This window comes from Crotalus tigris, unplaced genomic scaffold, assembly GCF_016545835.1.
Source record: "Crotalus tigris isolate CLP2741 ecotype Arizona unplaced genomic scaffold, ASM1654583v1 scf7180000017633.3093840, whole genome shotgun sequence".
NCBI lineage: Eukaryota > Metazoa > Chordata > Lepidosauria > Squamata > Viperidae > Crotalus > Crotalus tigris.
In genome coordinates, this window is record NW_024096527.1 from 2,470,871 (window position 1) to 2,495,136 (window position 24,266).

At 42.9% G+C, this 24,266-nt stretch overlaps 1 protein-coding gene across 2 annotated transcripts; it reads left to right on the plus strand.

Annotated features, from left to right (window-relative positions):
- The first annotated feature begins 2,879 nt into the window (after nt 1–2,879).
- FZR1 (fizzy and cell division cycle 20 related 1) lies at nt 2,880–24,266 on the plus strand. 2 transcript variants are annotated; one of them, XM_039334757.1, is made up of 14 exons: nt 2,880–3,233; nt 5,738–5,904; nt 7,835–7,960; nt 9,215–9,278; nt 10,421–10,548; nt 11,962–12,044; nt 13,701–13,884; nt 14,247–14,312; nt 14,817–14,919; nt 16,240–16,424; nt 17,894–18,127; nt 19,876–19,980; nt 21,823–21,915; nt 24,143–24,266. In XM_039334757.1, exons 2-14 carry the CDS (start codon nt 5,836–5,838, stop codon nt 24,182–24,184), a joined length of 1,482 nt encoding a protein of 493 aa, XP_039190691.1. In that variant the 5' UTR covers nt 2,880–3,233; nt 5,738–5,835; the 3' UTR covers nt 24,185–24,266. The 2 variants fall into 2 exon arrangements, with proteins under 2 accessions (XP_039190691.1, XP_039190692.1); XM_039334758.1 differs by lacking the exon at nt 2,880–3,233 and adding an exon at nt 5,283–5,306.

Sequence of the window (24,266 nt, forward strand, 5' to 3'; positions counted from 1 at the left end):
CATCTCTAAAAGGTTCACCATCACTGGTATAGACACATCTGGCATCTTGTTACTTGAAATTTTAGAAGCTGGTTATCCTTTCCAAGACCTTCATGACTGTTCTACAGTGTTAATCTGTTACAGATTACAGTGTTAATCTGTCTCCTTATGGCATGATACTATATTATACTCCCTTGTCCACAACTCGTCCGGGTCCCTGGTTGTGGCCTGGAATGAGGCGGCGTCCGGGGCCCTGGATCGAATTGCGCCTTTGCGACCTCTCTGTGGTTGTGGTCCCCGGAGGGTGCCTTGCTTTACTGAGGAGCTCTGGGAGATGAAGTGCCACAAGAGACGTCTAGAGGGACGTTGGAGGGCCAGTAACTCTGAATCTGACCGATCACTATTAAGAGCCTATCTTAGGACTTATTTAGTGGCGATAAGGGCGGCAAAGCGTGTTCACTTTTCTGCACTTATTGCGTCCTCAGAATCTCGCCCAGCCGCCTTGTTTAGGGTGACCCGCTCCCTTCTTAAAGTGGAGGAGGCGGAGGAACCCTTGCAGGGGAGAGCTGAGGAGTTTGTTCAGTTTCTCTCGGACAAAATCGCTCAGATTCAGAGACCTGGGCTCCGACTGGGCAGTGCCAGCCGAGATGCTGGGGGCTGGTCTTAGTCATGTTATCTGGAGCGAGTTTGAGCCTGTGACCCCTGATGAAGTGGACAAGGCCATGAGGGCAATGAATGCCGCCACCTGCTTATTGGACCCGTGCCCCTCCTGGCTGGTTTCTGCCAGTAGGGAGGTGACACGAGGCTGGCTCCAGGCGATAATCAATGCCTCCTTGATGGAGGGGGTCTTTCCCGCAACCTTTGAAGGGAGCGGTGGTGAGGCCCCTCCTCAAGAAGCCTTCCCTGGACCCAGCTGTTTTGAAGAACTTTCGTCCTGTCTCCAACCTCTCCTTTGTGGGGAAGGTTGTAGAGAAGGTGGTGGCGTCCCAACTCTTGCGATCCTTGGATGAAATGAATTATCTGGACCCTTTTCAATCTGGTTTCAGGCCCGGCTACAGCACTGAGGCTGCTTTGGTCGCACTGACCGATGACCTCTGGCGAGCCCGGGATAGGGGTCATTCCTCTATCTTGGTGCTACTTGACCTCTCAGCAGCCTTTGATACCATCGACCATGGTATCCTTCTGCGTCGTCTCAGAGAGGTGGGGGTGGGTGGCACCGTATTGCGGTGGTTCTCCTACCTCTCTGACAGGTCGCAGTCGGTGTTGGCGGGTGGACAGAGATCGACCCCTAGGCGCGATTATGGGATGCCTCAGGGCTCGGTCCTGTCCCCCCCTCCTTTTTAACATCTACATGAAACCGCTGGGTGAGATCATTCGGCGACACGGGGTGAGGTATCATCAGTACGCGGATAATACCCAATTGTATATATCCACCCCGTGTCCTTTCAGTGAAGCAGTCAACGTGATGTGCCGGTGCCTGGAAGATGTGAGGGTCTGGATGGGGGTGAACAGGCTTAGACTCAACCCTGACAAGACCGAGTGGCTCTGGGTCTTGCCCCCCAAGGGTCATCCTGATGGTCCATCATTAGTCCTGGGGGGGGGGTAAATTTACCTCCCTCAGTGCAGGCACGCAACTTGGGTGTCCTCCTGGACTCACAGCTAAATTTGGAACAACATCTATCAGCTGTGGCCAGGGGGACCTTTGCCCAGGTTCGCCTGGTGCACCAGTTGCGGCCTTATTTGGACCAGGAGGTTCTACTCACGGTCACTCATGCCCTTGTCACCTCAAGCCTGGATTACTGTAATGCGCTCTACATGGGGCTACCCTTGAAGAGTGCTCGGAGGCTGCAGTTGGTTCAGAATGTAGCTGCGAGAGCGATTGTGGGTGCACCAAGGTACACCCACGTGTCACCTATCCTCCACGAGCTGCACTGGCTTCCTGTGGGTCTCCAGACGCAATTCAAGGTGTTGGTTATCACCTTTAAAGCCCTTCATGGCTTAGGACCAGGTTACTTACAGGACCGCATACTGCCGCATAGTTCCCAGAGACCGGTGAGGTCCCACAGATTGGGCCTCCTTCAGGTCCCGTCGGCCAGACAATGTTGGCTGGCGGGCCCTCGGGGAAGGGCCTTTTCTGTGGTGGCTCCGACCTGGTGGAATCAAGTTCCCCCCGAGATTCGAACTACTCCCACCTTGCCGGCCTTCAAAAAGCCATTAAAACTCTCCTTTCAGGCAGGCCTGGGGTTGATGTCCCCGGGGGGGGGGGCGGGATACGATTGGGACATGCTGTATGAATGCACTTGTTTTATTGTTATATTTATTGTTTTAATTTTGTACGCCGCCCTGAGTCCCTAGGGATTGGGCGGCATATAAATTTTATAAATAAATAAATAAATTGTATTAGTTATGTTCTCTATAATAGTTACATGTTTTTTTATCTTATCCTTTCAGTAGGGAACTGCACTTTATAATTTGTAAATACCATCTACTATACAGGTAACACCTTGTTAATAAACTTGCCAATGGCTGAGCCTGCACCTATCCAGAGGCTTAATGATCAACATTAAAACCTTTTCACATCAGTACCTCAAAAATTGTTATTATAAAGCCTGTTCCGTCATCCTGCCCCTATTTCCTCTTCAATTTTCTCCTTCCAATCTTTGCGGTCAAATAGACTGAGAAAAGGACAAACATCCAGAGTTTTTACAGAAGGCCGTTTAAAGATCTGCTGTGTGCTGCTACATCAGATTCTCTCAAATTTCGTTGTTTTTATTTGATGATTTTAAGTGCAACATACGAATGAACAAACTGTTCAGTAATCAAGTCACATTTGTCCCTCCCCATTTCCTTTAGAAACCATCCCAATGTTAGGAACTCCTCCCCCCTCACCTCCATTGCTTTGTTATTCGTAGGATTTCTATATGGAGGAAGAAGAGCAAAAGCCAGTTCCGTGACCCAATTTGCTACACCGCCCAACTCGGCTTTTCCCCCGTACTTCTATGCTTCTGTATGTCACGCAATCGGCGGATCACATCTAGGCCTCGGAACCGTTGCTAGGGCTACGCTCCTTCTGAGTTGTATTGATTCGAACGGGACGAATCAGAGAGCGAGGCTGAGAAGAGAGCGGCGGATTGGGAGCCTTAGCTTCCCGTGAGGCCTTGCGCGCGGGTGATGAGGAAGGAAGAGTGGGCGGAGAAAGGGGGAGGGCAGAGAGTCGGATCGGCGCCATATTGGATGGCTCTCGCTGAGGGCAGGTGAGAGGGAGGAGGGTTTTTATTTTCCTACCAGCGGGTCCATTCTTTCCTCTTTTGTGCCCAGGTGAAAATGGGCGCGGGGCTTCTGGAGAAAGGCTCTGTTGCATCCCCATGTGATGTTGCGACGGGGCTGCCTGGGGTTGGATGCGGTGGGAGGGCTGTCTTGTTACGAGAGCGTTCAGGCTCACAGGGATTTAAAGCGGTGGGTGAATGAGACAGCTCGGGGGACCCCTCCCCTCTTCTGGAGGATATCTCTTGTTCTCTATAATAAAAGCGATTTGCAGGGTTTCTGAGGGGAGGCTGGGGGTTAATTCCTAATTTTTCTCCAATCCCTGCTGGTTATCTCCATCCTTAGTCCAGTGATAGATGCTAAAGGCAGCTCTCCCCCCCCCCCCGCCGCTCCATGTATAGCATAGAATAGGAAACCTGGGAGAGGAATTATACTTACCTGCATTTATTTAACACTGCCAACTTCTGAATTGCATTTTTTAAAAAACGCTTCGTGTTAAGATGTGGAAATGGCTTGATTTCATCGAACTTGGGTTTGAACCCGATCGTCTGGCTAGGGATGAGGAGGCATGGTGTCAATTGAAGAAGTTGAGATTTGGGTGCTGTAAAAGAAACTTGAGGGCTTTAAGCAGAGGTGCACTTGATGGATGATGGTTAGGATTGGCTGGATAGTTTTTCTTTTTCTTTCTTTTTTTTTTTTTGGAATTTTGAAGCCACGGAAGAAAAAGGCCCCATTCCCATTTTCTTTTTTCATCAGGAAAAATTATAGAGAGGATACACAGCATGCATTTTTGGTCAGTTCACTGCTGTGATAATGTAAAGTGTATAGTTATAATTTAATTTGTCTTTTTGTATTATCATTGCCCAAAACTTTATCAGGCAAATATTACCTGCTAGGAATGTCAGTGCAACACAGATTGAGGGCACAGATGTGATATTGCTGATTTAAAAAGTCAGGTAGAATAATAATTATCCCAGTGGTTATCAGCACAGTAAGTGCCATCAAAAAAATCTTGGACGGCACCTAGAAAATCTCTGCATTGACAATGTTTCTATCAGTCAGTCACAAAAGGACACTTTTCTTGGATTCACACATATGCTTTGTTAATACATTACATCTTGGGTTTTTGGGAAGAACTTGATGTGTATGAAGGCCAACACCAAGCTAAAGAACTGGCAACTAGGATTTCACGTTATCTATATAATATTTTTATCCTGCATTTTATATATTTTGGTCAATTCAGGGTGGCGAATATACTTGATATTCCTGCCTCCTATTTTCCCCACAACAACAAATCTGTGTTGTGGGTTGGTCTGAGAAAGAGTGGCCCAAAGTCACCCAGCTGGCTTTCATTCCTAAAGGAGGCCTAGAATAGGCACATTTATGGAATTTAGAGAAAGTCTTGAGTGAATTAACTCAGATTCCAATTGCTGGTTGATGGAGCTTACAGATATTCGAGCTATGTGTCAGGTAAAGCAGATGGAGAGACAGATTGAAATGAAAAGTTCTTCGAAGTTCATCTCCCTACAAGATCATAGATCATTCAGAGGGGCAAGGAAGACCTTTACTGCCACTCTCTGAGGTGTAGAAATGCATTTTAAGTAGTACGTATTTTTAATATGGAAAATCAAAAATAAAGAGTATTTTCTATAACTTTCATAAATTTCTAGTAATTCAGGTGGAGAAAGAGAATACGCATATTTATGGCTTTTGATGGTTCTACACATAAATGAGAATTATGCTTCATTTTCTTATGCCATAAATATCGGATTAATGTTTTTGCAAACAAAATGTTGGTTATGCATTCCTCATAATCAAAACTGACTTCTGGTAATACAAGGTTTCATTGGTAGGTAGTTCTGCTCAGGCTTTGAAGGATCTTAAGTGTATCTGCCACAGCTTTGCACAGAAACATTGCAGAATTGGGTAAAAACTTTGTAAGCTTTAGTTCTCAAGGTTTTTTAAAACCCAGCTTTCCAGTTGAAATAGCAGTAAGAAAACTTTGAATTGTTCGTCTTTCGTAGTACCATCACTATCCATGATGCTTTACCACATGTAAACAGGTAAGCACTGAGGAGTTCACTGTCTAAAATCATGAAAATGGAGTCTCACAGAAGAAATGTGTGATTGTTTAAAATTACAAGTTGCTAAGTTTAATTGTATGGAGAACAATGAATTCTTAGAATTGGTCCCAGCCAATCCCCTCAGTTAATAAAAGAATGATGCCAATCACCTGATTTTAACATATAAGAAGACTTTGATTACACAACTTTTTTGCTTGTATGCAGATGGAAACATTTCTAATTTCTATATAGGATGATTTCGGCTTGATCATGTCTATATAAATGAGTGATTTGCACAGTGCATAAATCCATTATAACTAAGTGAAAATAGGTATAATCTAATAATAAAAGAGGAATTAGAATTCACAATTAAGTTTTAACATTTTAACTGCTTGGAATTTGATGCACTTGTTCTGCCTTTTTCTTCACAGCCTATTGGTCACCCCCTGGTCTCCATGCATAAAAAAATTGTGTGAGACTATTATAAGACATCTTGGCTCTTTCCCCCCCTTTCCTTCACCTGTCCATCATGGATCAAGACTATGAAAGGCGCCTTCTCCGCCAGATCAACATCCAGAATGAAAACATGATGCCTTCTGTAAATATTAAGCATTTAAAATTTTTCTATATATTGTACAAGAAATAAAATCCTTCTGTTGTGGCATACATCTCTGAAGAGATTCATGTTGTACAAGAGATATTAAAGAGCAAACACAGGCTGGGTTGTGTATATGATTAAGTTACAAATGATCACCATTTACGTAGTTGTATTTGCAATCAAAGTATATCTTAGGGGTTACTTCAAAAAATGGAGTGGTAGAAAAATGCATTTAATTTAAACTTAATTAAAATTGAAACTACCTTTCCCTAAAGTAATAGTTTGGTGATAACTTGTTAAGGGTTAGGTAACTTAGGAAACTTCAGGATCCTTCAGGGTTGCATATCCCTGTTTTGAGAGGCTATGTGAGGCCCTGGGAAAACAGCTTGTGGGTATCTGTCTAAGGAAAATGATGAAGGTGACAACAGACGTAATTTGAACTTGTATTAGAAGAAACATAGGTATTTTCAAATGTTCAATTTGTTAGATTTAGAAGAATCCTATTTTGTTGGTTTGGAGAAATATAAAAGGTCTCATTAAAATTATATAATGCATATTTATATGGAATGTTAGTAGCCAGATGTTGGACTTGTCCATTGATATTCACAACAGCAGAGTGAAAATGAAACAAATGGGTAAGCATCCCAATTCATATATTTCAGTGGGGTTCTTTCAGTAATTCAGTAATTTTTTTGTTTTAAAAAAGTTAGTAGCAATAGATTGAAATTTAGTACTCATTTTGTATCTGTAAGGTGATGATAATGTAAATATATACTGAATGTTATAGACAATTTTGCAAGATTATGTATTGTTAGTGTGGTCATCATTAAACTTGCATTAAACTGCACCAAATGCCTTGACCCAAATAAGCTGTTCCAATCCATTTAGAATACTCCCTAAGTAGTTCTGAATGATCCAGAAAGGATTCAACCTGTGACTTCCAGAACTCTGAGAATCACAGTTCTGGAAGTGACTGGTTGAATCCTTTCTGGATTATTCAGAATGGACCTTCCTGAGCTGGAATGGGTGATTTTAAAGTCAGAACATTCTGTACACCCACGCTTAATATACTTCAACTGTACTTAATTCAATAATAGATTTTGGCTCTGAGAATTAAAAAAGCAAAACAGCCCAAGCAGATAAAAAAATAACAAGGTTTTTGTACCCTTGAAATAGCTTTTAAATGTGAAGACTTTATTCTCCTTTCCAATAATTCTGTAGGTAGCTTGCATAATCCTTGCTAATGCTACAAATGAAGTACTCTTACTTCACTCTTATACTTTTAGAATGCTAGGAATGTTAAATGGTTTCTGATGGAAAAAATTATACTGCATTAAAAAGTGATCAGTATGCACTGAATGATGCACACTAAAAGTGTATATCTGCAATATTCACATGGTAAAGAATGTTGATAAACACAGGTTAATTAATGGACACAATCAGTATTTCTAGAAATTAACACTTTGGACTTATGGTCTCCATGATTGGAGAGATTTTACTATTTTATCTCTTCTAATGATGTTCAGATTATAAGACTATTTTACTCAAATGTGGTTCAGTTGTACTTGCACCTGCTGAAATGTAATTCCCTCTAGAGTTTGCTTGCTTATTGATTGATGGTCTGTACTCCTAATTAGGTATACATAAGGTTATGTCTTTGCCCAGAAATACGTGGTGTTTGCTAGTGGTCCTAAATTAACTTAGTTTGGAATTAAATGTTAAAAAAAATATAAACACAACAATGCAAAATGAGGTAAGCTGTACAAAAATGCCCAGCTCCTATCATAAATACAGATTCTGGAATCCCATTTTTCTGAGTTTCATTTTTAATGCAGTTGTATTGTTTGGTCACTGGTCTTTGTTGTGGATTTCCAGTGGCTGGTTTCCTGATCTTTCCTTCTCTCCCATTCTCGCTCTTTCAAAATTCCAGGTTACAGATATGAGGAGAACCTTGACACCATCTAACTCACCCATCTCCTCCCCTAGTAAACATGGTGACAGATTCATCCCTTCCCGAGCAGGAGCAAACTGGAACATCAGCTTTCATAGAATAAATGTGAGCTTTGCAGAAAGGCCATTTAGTTGGTTGACATCATGTTGTCTTCCTTCCTGTTGGTCATCCTATTTGCGTCTTTTGTTTTAAATATATATTTTACAATCATTATTAAACATTTGATGGTATCCAAAACGATACAACATGGTCAGTGATTGAAGTTGTGGTTTTAAATCATGTGGAAGATGGCTTAGGTCTGTCATGACCAAGATTGTCAGGAAGCAGGTCATCCAGACTAGCATACCAACTCAGGCTGGCAAGACTCCCCCAAATTTTTAGAAGGAAATCTGGTAATTTGAGCTACTTACTTAGAGATGGAAGTGATGGTCAAATTTGGGATTTTTTTTTTATGTATAAAGCAGGGGTTTGTCTAGCTGTTCACAGTGTCAGGAATTGTGATGCAAGGCTTTTGGGACTTAAAAATACTGAGGAACTTCAACTGACTACTTAAAGATGGATTTAGTTATTTAAAAATATCCAGTTTATGTAAATAAGATTTTTTTCTTAATAATTGATTATAAATATATACCAGCAAGTCACACTCTAAAACAGGTTCTCAACCTTGGTAACTTTAAGACTTGTGGACTTCGATTCCCAGAATTCCTCAGCCAGCAAAGCTGGCTGAGGAATTCTGGGAGTTGAAGTCCACAAAGTTGCCAAGGTTGGAGAACCCCTGCTCTAAAATCAGTGGAAAACAATACATGCAGGGGTTGCTTGATAGATATTGAAAGACTGTAAATAAAAAAGCTTGTTTGAATGAAAAAGGAATGGGGTCCTGCTGATCATACATTTTAGCATAATTGAATAGTCTCCTCCCTGATGCAGCCTATTTAATTTTTGAAAGCAGAGAGTGATAAGGAGTGGAGCTGCAAAGCAAATTATAAAACTCCCAAACTGAATGAATGGATAGCAATGTTTATTGAAGAGGTATTTTGAAAACTTTTGGCATTTAAAAAAATACCAGAATTTCTGGGTGAAAAGATAATGTTCCTTGAACTCCATATTCCTCTAAAATGTCTAAGCACTGAAGAGGACAAGATAGATTCTGGAACAATTCTTAAATTTAGGGAAATAAGCGTAAGTAGTGCCAAATTTGGCAAATGGTCAAATAATATGTGACTCAGGATCTTTTGCAGTGAGGCTGCTTAGAAAGCTTCACAACAATTATATTGACTTTTGAAAACAAAAAGAGAGCCACCATAAAGTTTGGAAATTCTAAACGTGGGTGCGTGCTAATTGTTTTATCTGCATTTTTAGGAAAATGAAAAATCTCCAAGTCAAAATAGAAAAGCAAAAGATGCCACTTCAGACAATGGCAAAGGTAGAGACCAAATCTTGCCTACTGCTTGCATGCCTTAGACCAGCGGTTCTCAACCTGTGGGTCGGGACCCCATTTGGGGTCGAACGACCATTTCACGGGGGTCACCAAACAACGCAGTCCGCCATTTTTTCCCCTTTTCCTTAGCTGTGCTACTCCCTTTTATTCTATTGGCTTTTGAAAGCCAATAGAATAGACTCTCTTGAATAAAGTCTAATTCTATTGGCTTTCAAAAGCCAATAGGAATTGTCCAGGCTGTCTCTGCCCTGCTGAGCCCACCAAAAGTCCCATTCTGCAAACGGTGCTGCAAGTTGTCTGCAGCAAAGGCGAGCTGTCTGGAGGTTTCCACCCCTCCTTGCTGAACAACTACTAAAAATGTAAGGCCAGGGGTGGGAAGTGGGAGGCCAGCGGGCGCAGGGAGGTTTACTGGCACGTGTGGGGCCCGGCGGGTGCCTTACTTCCCTTGGGCTGGGCCAGCTGGTGGCCCAGCCGCTGGTCGGCCTGCTCCATCTCTGCCGCTTGCCAGCTACGCCTCGGCCGGTGCAGGGGGCGGCACCAAGCATGTGCGGTGCTCCCGGGCAGGGAAAGTCCTCGACTTACGACCAGTTGGGTAGTCCTCGACTTACGACCGGTTGGGGGTCGCGGCATTAAAAAATTTGAGAACCACTGCCTTAGACTCTCTGAAGAGATTTGGGTAGGCTGGTTTACCATGTTATCTGGTTTGCTGTAGTCTGTGCCAACCTGGGGGGAGAGCACTAAATAATAATCATGTAAAAGATATTTAGCAGGTTCTGAGGCTATTGCCAAAACGAGTGTAAGTTTTATGGAAGAATAAGGGATCTTTAGGGGATCCCTAACTTTATCTCTAAACAAGATCTCAGTATTACTTATACTCATCTTTCAGGTTTATAAGTAAATGTATCAGCTCTTTGTATTAAGACAGATTTAGTTATTTTTTAAATTCTGTCTCCAACCTCCTGATTACTAACATCTTTTGTAAAATGTCTCATTTTTCAAAAAAAAAACCCAAACATTTTGAAAAAATAATTTTTTGTATGTCCTCTTTTGTAAGCTGCTAATGCTTCCATTTAACCCATTTTTTTAAGAAACGGCCAATCAGCTTGACAAGGTTTTTGTTTGTGCAGATGGCCTTGCCTACTCCGCCTTGCTAAAAAATGAACTCCTTGGAGCTGGGATTGAGAAAGTGCAAGATCCACAGACCGAGGACAGGAGGCTGCAGCCCTCCACGCCTGAGAAGAAGAGTCTTTTCACGGTATTCTCCTCCTCTGCAAATTGTACTGCCTTTTTGTAAAATAGTCAACTTTCCCAAACTTGACAATTTTAAGGCATGTGGACTTCAACTCCCAGAATTCCATAGCCAGCATCATGCCTTAAAATTGTCAAGTTTGGGAAACACTGACCTATAGTAAAAAGCAAGAAGTATTAATAATTTAGGAAGGGTTAAACTCAATTAGATCTGTTTAGCTGAGCATTCTGTTTAGCTGGGGATCTGTTTAGCTGAGCGTTGTGTTTTGTAAAGTGGCCCATTTAATAGCTGAAATTTAGACTGCTTCTGGATTTGGAAGTTCCAGTTAAGACACTGTGGGGGGAAAAAACCTTGATCTGTTATATTTCATTATCTATTTAAAACAAAGAATTTAGGATTGCTAGATCACATGGTGGTACAGCTATTAATTTAAACGCAAGTTTATAAGAAAAATCAAGGCTGCCTGTATCAGACCAAAGTGGAATTGAATTCAGCTTCCTGTTCTCCTCAAATTAATCTGATGGTTATTGGAATCCCATTAGTGCAGTAATATTCTCCCAGATTTTTAGAAATGAGTATTCAGAGATAGTATTTCCATTATGTCTTAAGTATGCAAAATATTTTGAAAAAGTATGTCAGAAAGAGTTTTAGCCAGAGCAAAACAGTTGTCTTGGAACAGAAATGTGACACATGCCCTAACATGTTTGTAAAGCTGTTACAGTCTTAACATCTGACCCTTATTAAAGTTGCTGACTCACCTCCCACTAAAATTAAAAAAGGAACTTTAAAATACAGCAAAAGAAGCATCAGGATAATGGTAAAAAAAATCTTGAAACAAATTGAAAAGAATTACATCATAAAGCAATGTGAAATTATTTATTGTCTTTCTAATATGTTGCTTATCTGAAAGCAAGCAAAGATAAATCATTCCGGGGAGGCTATTTTAGTTTTATTTTTTAATTACAGCTGAAAAGGATGTGGTTGGAGTAGACTCTGAGTCACTCTCTGTTCCTTATCTTATTGCCTGTTGAAGGAAGGCTGTAGACAAAGAAGACAAAACAGGCTGTTGTAAGCATTTGGCAGATAGGAAGGCAAGACTGACTTCATACATGCATTGCACTAAGCTAGGATCTTGTTGAGTAGTCACAATGGCTGGGGTTCAGAGAGCATGTTAAGCCAAAATTAAACAAATATGATATCTTAGTGCAGGGGTGTCAAACTCGTAATGTCACGTGTCGTGACGTATCGCGACTTTTTTTCCATTGCTGGCAATGGGGTGGGCGCGGTTTCGCCATGATGCATCCGGCCTTCAGTGCAATATGTGAAGTCTGAATGGATTGAGAAATCAAGTGGTTGTTCCTTGGCAGAAAACTCAGTTTGCTAATTTTGGGGTAATTGTTTTCTCCTTGTTAAATGTAGTATTCCCTCACCACAAAACGTTCCAGTCCTGATGATGGCAATGAGGTCTCTCCATACTCCCTCTCCCCTGTCAGCAACAAAAGGTTGGCTACCATTTGAAATGGGATGATGGTTATCCATGCAGAATAATAATCCTGGAACTAATACCACACTGTGGTTTGGGAACTAGAAGTTGAACTAAAAAATTGCTGTGGTTACTATTATGGAGGGAATACAGTGGGGCTGGTAGGATAAAACCCCCTTAAGATAAGCTACTGATCCCCTTCCCTTATGGTTGAACTTTTCTCTTGCACTGATTTTAGAAATGGAAAGGTGAAATTCTCATGAATTGTATTGGATTGGGGGTGTATAGGAGTTTCCATATGTCTTCTCTTCCTTTTAATGTTGCTTCTTGGCCTATTAGTTGATGAAATGTATGGACTTCAACTCCCAGAATTCCCCAGCCAGCCAAGTAACAATGTCTATGTGAATAAACAGGGAGGAAAGTTTGGAATTTAGAACATTAGGTCTTGACCATTGTTCAGTTCACAATCTCAATTAAAACATCTCCCGAGCACTTGAATAACCAGCCCCTACTTGATCTGTAGCTGTTTACCTAAAGCAGTGATGGCGAACCTTTTAGAGACCGAGTGCCCCAACCCCCCCCCCCGCTCCACCCCATCCCACTCACTCTGTCCCAGCCTGCTCCGCCCCCTCTCTGCCTGTCTGCAGGACCACTCACTGCCTCCACGACCCGCTGCGGATCGCCCAGGTGGCCCAGCAACGCCGTGGCGGCCATGCCCTTCGTCCACACCCTGCAGCATCATCAGTGCGCAATGGAGTGCGAGAGCGGAGTCTTGTCCCAGCAGCCCGGCTCCATGTGCTTGGCTTCGCTGCTCTGCGTGGGCCACATTCTGGGCGACTCTCCTCTGGGGGCTGCTGATGAGGGGGCTGCAGGGAGAGGCAGGGCTGGGGCAACAGCACGTGTGCCCACAGAGAGGGCTCTGATAGATTCACCACCACTGACCTAGAGAGAAAGAATATAAAAGAAATATCTTTTTCAGAACACAAGAAGAGTAGTGCTGTATTAAATAAAAATTAATTTGTCTAGCACTCATTTCTCAAAATGTGAGAAGCCCTAAATTGGGTAGAAGGGCAATACCATCAGCCAACTTGCATGTTATTTCCAGTTTTGCCAGAAGAACGTAATTGCCACTGATGGTTATTTATATGGCTGTCCAGCTCTCATACCGGTGTGACTCCAGGCAGCCCATCACATTAAAATTCCACAACATAAAAACCCATACCTCCCCCCCCCCATGGCAGCAGCAACATAAACAAATCAACCATTCTCCATGGTCCCGAGGCAAATTGAAAAAAACATATCTTCAGGGCCTTTCGGAAAAGCAACACGGTGGAGGGTCAGTCATACCTTGGGGGAATGATGTTCCGTTGAGAAGCCCTTTTTCATGGTCCCACCAAATATACATCCCTAACAGACAATATACCCTGCCTTCCCATCCTTTTGGGCTGGGTGGATGTAATATAGGAGAGGTGGTCCTTTAAATAATCTGGAATTCCTGAAATGGCTTCAGAAAATAGTAGAACGACCAGATTTCTTTTCACATTTTTCAGAAATTCATTTTTTTTTAATGTATTTGTAGGAAGTAGGTCACCAACTAGGGTATATCTGTGGGAGAATGGATATTCCTTCTCTGTGTGTCTTTCCTCAACTGTTATGTACTTCCTCCTTTCAATAGTCAAAAGTTACTTCGATCACCCCGAAAACCCACGAGGAAGATATCCAAGATTCCATTCAAAGTTTTGGATGCTCCAGAGCTTCAGGATGATTTCTACTTGAACCTAGTCGATTGGTCATCCCTGAATGTCCTTAGTGTTGGTCTTGGGACGTGTGTTTACCTTTGGAGTGCTTGCACTAGCCAGGTAAAGCCTGTTGTCTGGGACAAGAGTTTACATTCCTGTCCTTGAACATCCCCAATAGACAGTCAGAATATTATTTTGCCCCTTGAAGAAATCTCTCTTTAGAGTAGCTTTGTGGGTTTCTGCTCTGGTAGCTTGCCCTGGGCATGCTCCACATTTAAATTTGAAAAACAGTATCTCTCAGCTACTAGGAGTTTGGAAGCCCCCGGTTTGAAATTTTTGTTAAGGACAGAATTTTCCTACTGCTTGACTTTTGGATTCCAAAAGTACAAAAGAGATTTCTGAAACCCAAGTATATGAATTCCTGTTTTCTTCATTGCCTTCATACAGATTTCCGCTTTACTTTTTTTTTTTCTCTCCCCAAGGTGACGCGGCTGTGTGATCTATCTGTGGAAGGTGATTCTGTGACCTCTGTAGGATGGTCAGAACGGGTCAGTATGTGGTCACTGCAGGCCTGAGACCAAGTTTGAGAGCCAGTTTGCTGTAGTGGCTAAGGTGCTGGCCTAGAAATCAGGAGAGTGTGGGTTCTAGGCCTCCCTTAGGCCTGACAGTTGGGTGACTTTGGGACAGTCACTTTCTCTCAGCCCAACCCACTTCACAGAGTCGTTGTGGGAAAATATAAATATATATATATTTGCACACTACCTGTTATTCTACACAGACTTATTTTTCAAAAAAAACATACAAAGACCTTTATCATAAAGAGTGCAATTCAGTGTCCGCCAGAAATCTTGTACAAGTGAATCTGCACACATATGCCTACAAAACAAATAACAGCAAATGTTTAGGTGTTCAATTGGTAGCAAGGGAGAGAGAATACATTCTTCAAAATTGCTCTAGAGCTGGTATAGTATTTGAAGCTGTGTTTTCCCAGGACAGTGATAGTTCCTGCAGCCATATGTTTGATGTCTTTTTTTTTTTTTTTTTTTGCTTAGGGCAATTTGGTGGCAGTTGGGACCCACAAAGGTTTTGTACAGATCTGGGATGCTGCAGCAGGAAAGAAACTCTCAATGTTGGAAGGTCACACAGCTAGAGTGGGTAAGAAAAGCTGTCGCTTCTTGGGCCATGTATCCCATCTTGAACGTTAATTTTTTTTCCTTGCTCAGTAATGAATTCTCGTTATACTTGGCATTGTAGACAACTCTTGGTCGTTGTGAGAACTTTGCAGTGGATGATATAGCCCCATTCTTCCATAATCCTAGGTTAAATTATCTGGGACTTGAATGCTTCCTAAGCCATCTTCTACCTGTCTGTGAACCTGTCCACGTGCCGAGATCATCTTTGGTAACCCTACTTCATGTTCTGTTGGAAAGCTAGAATATTGTTACCTGACATGGGACATCGATGGTTGCTGCAAATTTTTGGATGTGCTTGCCATATGTTCTCCCTTAATTTTCAGATGCAAAGTGAAAATGATTTTATTCCACCGAGGTTAGGATTTCAATGGCTTTGTATTTAGCTGTTTTCTGTGGAGGGACTCATGCATTGACTGTGGCTGTTTTTATTGTTAAGCTGCTTTTTAATTTAATTAATGGGGTAGATGCTCTTTACTTTTTAGGAGACATGTTAAAATTTTAAGGCTGTAGATCATTTTCAGTCTGAATGGTGAGAACGCAGAAGATTGTTCATAACTTGTGTTATTTTAGTTAGGCATAATTCTTTTTTAGAAAAGAAAAATAATATATCGCGTTGTGTAGCTATCTGGTTTTCTTCTCTATGAGCAATTAGCTAATGTTACATCTAATCCAGTGGCTAGAATCACACCTGGTAACTAAATGGAAAAGGGGCACTCAAGCTGCAATTGAAAAAAAAAAAAAAAAAACAACCTTCCTGAGCCCTACGGAGTTGCTGTTGCTAGTCAAAACAAGTATTGGAATAGGTGAGCAATAGCTTTCTGGATAAACAAGGCAACTGTTATTGAAATATGCTCCAGAAGAGGTGACCTATACAAAATCCAATCACTTCTTAGCTTTAAACAACAGGGATATTCAGTTTTTTTCAAGAGTGTAATTCTTTCATAGTCTTGGGGGCAGTTTTTTTTAGCTTCCTTTCATTATTAAAGATGAAATTATGAAATCTGGCATCACATGCTGGATGTTGCACTGGAAGGGAGAATTGTTTTGAGAAACCCAAATGTAGTTCTAATCTTTAAAATAGTATTAATTCCAACCGTTTCTGACATTAGTTTCCTCTGGCAAATGGCTGTTGTTTTTTTCAGTGATTAGAATGCTCTGAGCATGACATTTCCCCAATAGTGGCAGGAACTGCTCTAGAAGTGACACACAGAACTTCTCTTCATAAAGGATTTTTCCCACCTAGACCATTTTTCATGGTCTTCACAGCACTCCTCTGTTCTAGGTGCTCTGGCATGGAATGCAGACCAGCTATCTTCCGGCAGTCGGGACCGGATGATCCTGCAGAGAGACATCCGGACGCCTCCCTTGCAGTCTGAACGGCGCCTTCAAGGCCATAGGCAGGAAGTGTGTGGGCTGAAATGGTCCACAGATCACCAGCTCCTGGCATCTGGTGGGAATGACAACAAGGTGCGGTGACTAGCCTTGCCTTAACCTCTGCTGATCCAGGGTGGCTGTGGAAACACCATCTGTAGTTGCTGCATTTCTGTGATAGTCTATAGCAGGGGAGTAGAAGACTGGACCCTGAATTAAGAGACTGCTAGAAGCATGCCATAGCAGTTGACCTTGACACAGAATATTTCACTGTTTTTTTATTTTAAATTTAAATACGTCTGAACAATATGTTCGTGGTAAGGTATCTGAGATGACAAAGAGCTGTTCTCTAAAACACTATACAAGAGTTTATATTTCATCTATTTTCTTATTGAGGATGTGGGGAGACATTTTGGCCCTCAGCTCCTCACCACTAGTTATGGCTGGCAATATGAGTGAGGAAAGTCTGTCTGGCTCCTTTTTGAGGATGTAGTTTTCTATAGTCTGTTGATCCTGATTTTATCTTTTCCCATCCCTTTCTGAAATAATGTTCAATTTTTAATGTTCATTTCTAGTTTGTCTTTATTGTTAGATTTTGCTTTGATGGCCCTTTTGAGGGGTGCAATATAACATGCATTTAATCCTTGCTTAGCTGCTGCTTGGAGTGCTGAGGGTCCTCCCCAGAGCTATTCACAACCCATTTTCAAGGTTCTAATGTTTCCCCCCCACACACACACCAGTTACTTGATTGCATTTTGGGTGCTTGGCAACCAGCTCACCTTTACAGCTGTTTATAGTGTCCCACGGTCATATGTCCGTAATCTTCAGCTTATTTTGGCCAGTTTCCAACTAAACCTGCCCATTGGTGAAAATGGGTTTGCCTAACTCAGGGGTAGGCAACCTTGGCTTTTTTATGACTCGTGGACTTCAACTCCCAGAATTCCTGAGCCAGTCATAAAAGAGCCAAGGTTGCCTACTCCTGGCCTAACGGTTGCTGCAAAAACAGTAAAACTGTAAAATCAGGCACAGTCAAGAGGTGAACCACTTAACATCCGCCATTACTATAATTCCAAATTCAATTACGGTCATAAGATGAGGACTACATTGTACATGGTTTAATTAAATAAAAACAAATAGACAGCTATGGAAAATGTAAAAGCTTGGAAATGCGAGAATAGAAATGTTCAAATTCAAAATGGAGTTTAGTTAACAGCCCAACTTTCATAAATCTGAGGACTAATTCCATATATGTCACCACATATTATTCTAACACTGAGTGGAACAGTTCAGTTCACAAATCAGTTTAAGCTGCTTGATTATTGATGGTATTGATTTTTCAATTAAAAAATACAGTCTAGAACTCAGTGGACAACTGTAATCCAAACTGTGCCATGAAGGAAAGTCTGTTTTTCCAGTTGTTATTCCCCTTCCCTCCCAGTGGGCAAAACACAGTCCTGGAGCAAAGAACGCAAATGGTAACTCTTTTGAGCCTCTGCCCCAAGTGCCAGCAGTGCCCTTTTATTCTGAAAGCACGACACTCACCAGCCTCTGTCCTTCCTTTCCAGCTCCTTGTCTGGAACCATTCCAGCCTCAGCCCCGTCCAGCAGTATACAGAGCACCTTGCAGCAGTCAAAGCTATTGCTTGGTCCCCTCATCAGCATGGGCTCCTGGCTTCAGGAGGTGGGACTGCTGATCGCTGTATACGTTTCTGGAACACCTTAACTGGACAGCCTTTGCAGTGCATTGACACAGGGTCACAAGTGTGCAACCTTGCTTGGTCCAAGCATGCCAACGAACTGGTAAGGACCAGTGGATGGTACGGGAATGGCAAAGTGGCCTACCTTCCTTGGTTGAGGAATAGCAGAAGGATTCCCAGTTTGGCTGCTGTTTTTTTGGGGGGGGGGGTTGTTTGTTTTTTGTTTAGCAGAGTTCAATGTGACACGGAATATTATGTTGAATTTGGAAGCTTTGAGACATAATTCTCTTCAGGTGGGCTTTATGTCTGTCAATACTTAACCATGTAGTATGGCTGTGGTATTATTTTTTATGATGATGATCATCATCATCGCACAGTCAGCCAGATGTTCAGACTGGATTTGGCATTTTTGTCTACCTATCGAGTCCTTCCCAAAGACCTGGGATAGGCAGATGTAGATGTTTGATGGTATTACAGATATCGTCGCAGGATGGAAGCAGTTCCTAGTAAGGCCGCCTTTTGCAATTGACTAATAGCGAATTTGTCAATGCCAATGGTGTTCAAGTGGTGCTCCAGTTGTTTTGGGATTGCACCCAAGGTGCCTATTACTATTGGTACTACCCTTGCTTGCCTTTGCCACAGTCTTTCTATATTGCTATTATCCTTATTATTATCTTCCTTACTACCCCCCTCCCCTTATTGAGATGATGTTACAACATTTAGAACAATTAACCAATGGAACAACCTGCCTCCAGAAGCGGTGAATGCTCTTTTAAGAAGAGACTGGACAACCATCTGTCCGAAATGCTTTAGGATTTCCTGCCTGAGCAGGGGATTGGATTAAATGACCTCCAGGGTCCCTTCCAACATTATTATTATTATTATATGATGATAATGGTGGTGGTGATAATGTTGCTTTGCATGTACACTGAGAGCTACTGCACTGGAGAAATTCCTTGTGTGTCTAATCACACTTGGCCAAATAAGGTATTCTGTTCTTTTCTTTAGCTGTGACTAATGCAGAAGATACTGAATGCTAGAGTAGCAATCATTCTGCTAGAGCGGAGCTGTTCTTCTCTTCGAAAGCAGGGGGGCCCTTAGCTGCTCTTAGTGGGCTTAGGGCAGAGTTTATGCATTTTAATAAAGGCACGTCTATGTTCTGCTACGTCTCTTGATCATTTGAACACTGTCATTCCAAGTTACCTTGCAGGGCTTTTGTGAATAATGCCTCAGTTTATGGGAGAAGTGACATAACATAATTCTGAACTAAAAATGGAACCGAATAAAAATAACTGTTGTGGGGGTTTTTTGCTTTTATTTTGGGTCCTCAAAGTTCCCACTTGTATAAACTTCTCCTTCAGCAGCTTATAATGGATGTTTTCTATCTCTTGATCTCTCTCCCATCATGAAACAGATCAAATAATTCCTTGGCTGAGACAATTGAAGGCAAAAAGAAGAAGAGATAGCAGAGGTTGAGATGGTTAGGTAGTGTCACTGGGGAGACAGGTTGTTGGTGTGCTATAGTCCATGGCAGGGGTAGGCAACCTTGGCTTTTTTATGACTGGTGGACTTCAATTCCCAGAACTCTTCAACTTGTTGAAGTCCACCATTCATAAAAGAGCCAAGGTTGCTTACCCCGGTCCATGGGATCCCAGAGAGTCGGGCATGACTTGGCAACTGAACAATACCGAGTCAATTCATAGTTCTCAACTACCTTAACTGATAAGGATTTTTACGGAAAACCTATTTAAAAACTACCCTCAAGAGTCAAATTATAATTGGGATCCCTTCCTCAGTCTTTGTGCTTGCTTTTTGTTTGTCGCTAAGTCCTGAAGAGTATTCTCTCTGTAGGTGAGCACCCACGGATACTCACAGAACCAGATCCTCGTTTGGAAGTACCCATCCTTAACTCAGGTTGCAAAACTAACTGGGCATTCCTACAGAGTCCTTTACTTGGTGAGTATTTGGGGGGGGGGTAGTGCATCCATCCTTGCTTGTCTTGACCTTTTGATTGCCTTCCGTATCATCAACCATGGTATCTTCTGCTCTGGTTCCAGCAGTTGAGATTGGCAGTGTCTTGTGCTGGTGGTGGTGCTGGAGGGTAACACTGTCTTGTGTCTTGTGTTGGTTCTCCTCCTTCCCCTGGGGTCAGTTCCAGACAACGTTACAAGGAGCAAGTGGCCCCCCGTCCTCAGCCACCACTTTATGAGACTTTCATCTCCTCTGCATGGTGTTGTCATCTCTCTGCTTATGATACCCAGCTTTATATCTCCGCCCATGGCAAATTAAGTGATGTTGTTGGAGTCTTTCCTGTTCTCGGAAATCTGGAACAATAGGTCTAAATGGGAACAATGGGCTTTGGCTCAACCTAGCAACACTGAACGGCATTGGATTTGGGGGCCTGCTGATTCCCAGAACTTACCACCTTTGGTTCTGGATGTGGCTGGTCTTGCCCCAAACAGACCTACTGTGCAGGGTTCTCCTGGACTCGTGGGCCTGCTTGAAGAGCAGGTGGCAGTTGGGGCCAACTCTGTGTTATGTGCCAGTTGTGCCCATTCCTGGACCAGGAGGCTCTGCTCACTGTTACCCACGCCCTGGTCATCTCCTGACTGGATTACTGTAGTGTGCCCCACATGAGGCTGCCCTTGCAAAGCGTCCAGAAGCTGCAGCTGGTAACAGAATATGGCACCACAGGCAGTTACGTGCATTTCAATCAACACAAATTATATTTCTGCTCCCTGAGCTGCTTTGGTTCCCAGTATGCTTCTGAGGGTGCTTGTTGTGACATGTAAAGTCCTATATAGCATAGGACTAGTCCAGGGGTAGGCAACCTTGGCTCTTTTACGACTTGTGGACTTCAATACCCAGGCTGGCTCAGGAATTCTAGGAGTTGAAGTCCACGAGTCATAAAAGAGCCAAGGTTGCCTACCCCTGGACTAGGTTATTTCAGCACCTCTTTCCAGTTATGTCTACCCATTCCATAATGAGAGGCATGTTATGGGTCTGGTGGGACCCAGAAAGGGAGCCTTTTCTTCCATGGCAGCCTCCCCATGGAACATCATCCCCTTTGATTTAAATTGGCCCTTCTGCCTCTCAAGAAGGCCCTGAAAACGTGGCTCTGCCACCACGCCTGGTGGTCCAGTAAGGGTGTTGAGCTCTTACAAAGGCTGCCTTGAACTGATGTAGGATGAATTCTGTTGCTGATCACAATTTTCTGTTTTGTTTTTTTTAAATTGATGGTGGATACTTTTTAAATGTTTGCCTATTGTTTTTATAACCTGTTTTTACTGAATTGTTGTTGCCAGCTGCCCAAAGATAGGTTGCCATATAAATCAAATAAATAATAGTCATCATTTTCCTCAGTTCTCTGTGGCCCGTGTCTCAATCGTACACACACACACACACACACACACACACACACACACACACACACGGTGAAAAAGCTGAGTTCCCCAACCTTTTCGGCTTTGCGGATAGGCAAGGGGCAGAGGGAAAAGGGATGGTTCCACGCGAGTGATAGGCAAGCGCATGTACACATGTGCAGCTTCATTTGTGCGAGCGGTGGGCACGCGTGCCCTCTGCTCACATAAATGGAGCACATGCACGTACCCACTGTTCACACAAGTGGGGATGCGCACGCGCTTACCCACCACTTCCGTGGCCTATTTCCAAACGGCTCAAGGCCTGGGGGTGGATGTGGCCCGGGGGTTGGAGACCCTTGGTGAAAAGGCTAGATGGTGCTATGTGGGGTGGGCGGGTCCATCTCTGTCAGGGAATTCACCTCCTTTCCTTCTGTAGGCAATGTCACCAGATGGAGAAGCCATTGTGACTGGAGCCGGGGATGAGACGTTGAGGTTTTGGAATGTCTTCAGTAAAACACGCTCTACCAAGGTAAAACCTTTGTATTTTAGTTCATGTCCTTCAGCAATCCTCTTTGAAGTTAATGCTGAATTCCCGTGGTGCGTGACGAGATGAGACTCATAAGAAATGGACCATCTTAATGGAGGCAGCCTCAAACTGAGCTGCTGTTTGTCTTTAAAAATTGTTTATTTATTAAAATTTATTTTATAAAATGTATTAGCTGCCCATCTTACCATAGGGCAGGGGTAGGCAACCTCGGCACGTTTATGACTCATGGACTTCAACTCCCAGAATTCCTGAGCCAGCATAGCTGGCTCAGGAATTCTGGGAGTTGAAGTCCATGAGTCATAAACGAGCTGAGGTTGCCTAGGGTAACTTTGGGCGGCAGCAGATAAAATCTTTTTATCTACTGCCATGTAAGTGGCTAGATATGTATCTCTGGATTTATGAATTTCATTCCAATCTGATTCCAGCTCAGAAGTTCGAATAGGTGGCTCACCATCATCGTTGTATTCTGCACATGTTTGAAGGCTATCTTGCAAAAAAAAAAACCTGCCCATTTTGAAAAGTAGCCTGTAAAGAAATCATGCTTCTCTTCCAGGAAAGAACAATGAGTGGATTTTATGGGAGAATATCATCCTCAATGCCTGTTACCTCTCAAAAGGATGCTAGGGACTTCTCATAGGTATATGGCTGGTTCTAAGGACAGAAGGGAACATAGAGTGAGGTGTCCTCTGTGATCTAATACAGCTATTTTTCTGTTTTAAAAGCAGTTGATTTTACTGCCACCCTGTGTAGAGTTAAAGGGGTTAAGACAGGGCTCCCTGACCCCTGGGCCGTGGTCCACACCAGTCAGCCGCTCACACATATTGAGCTGTGCGTGCTCTTGCGTGTGCCTGCCCTCACGCAGATTGAACTGTGCGTGCACCTGCCACTCACACAGAACCATCCCCTCTTCCCCCCCCCCCAGCCAGAAAAGCTGGGGACCACTGGGCTAAGAGATGAAAGGTGGAGCAGAGCAGTCAACAATTTGTTCATTAGTTTTTAAAGGTTTATGGAGCTGCCCATCCTAGGCAGCATAACTTCGGGTGGCTCACAAATGACAGTAAAAACAATGAAAATAGAGTAAAAAAAAAAACTTATAATCCAACACAGAAATTCCCAGTGCCCCGAATCATTCCCACATATCCATGAAGAACATTACTGGCCTCCATCTTTGCACCACCCCAGTGCTTGTAGGAAAAGGCAGGCCTTCCAGGCTTTTCAAAGGCCATGACAATAGAGCTCTGGGGCCACCACTGAGAAGACATCTGCCTACCCCCCACTCTGTGGCAACGTTTAAGGAAGGGACCCGGAACATGCCCATCCTTTCAGACTGGTGGTGCAGGCAGATACCTTTGGAGAGGATACCATTACTATTAGTCCAGATGGCTAGATAGAGGCTTCAGGTTCAAATTCAAGATATTTCTAGATACTAGAATTTGGGACTGGTAGTAAATAAGGACTGATTTTCCCACATCTTGCTGGCTGGCGTCTTGGAGATTTCCAGATACCAATGTTAGAAATTCATTGCTGAATTGTTTTGGATTAGGAAAGAGATTTTTGTTGTATTACAGCTCTTCGTGCCTGCATGAAAGAACCTATATTAATAACCAGCTGATTGGAATACAGGTGGCCCTTGCTTGATGATGCTAGTTGAGACCAGAGACTTGTCATTAAGCTCCCTGGCCATAAGCCTAAGAACCATATGGCTGTGCTGCTTAACGGTGGCAGTTTCAGCCGTTCCCGGTTGCCATAATTAAGTGAGAACTGTGCAAGTCATTAAGCAAGGATCTCGCCTAACTGCAACCTCCTGCAGTGACTTTGCTTCTGGGAAGCTGGTAAGGAAGGTCATAAATCACTGTCTAATGACCGCAGGGCAATGATGTGATGATCGTAAGTTGTAACTACCACTCGTTCAGCAGCATTGCTAAGTTTGGTCATTGAAGAAGCGGTCATTAAACAAGGACCACCTGTAGTAGAAATGCTCCTACAAATTTGTATGGATATTTTTAAAACTGATTTTAAGTGCCTGCTTTACACTGTGGGGGTGGGGGTGGGGAGGGGAGAGGGAGAGAGAGAGATTTCCCATGTTCTTTATTTCATTTTATTATGTTTACATTTCCAGGTAATATTACAACCCACTCGGAGATCTTCTGTTAAAACGCGTCTAATGAATGTAATGCTAATGGTTCCTTCTCTGTCTCTTCAATCCTAGGAGTCTGTTTCAGTTCTTAACCTCTTCACCAGGATACGGTAAAATCAAGCCACAGACTGTATTTTGGGGTCAAGACCACTAACCGGCGTGCATGGAGCCAGAAGCCTGGATTTGGGAGAGGGGG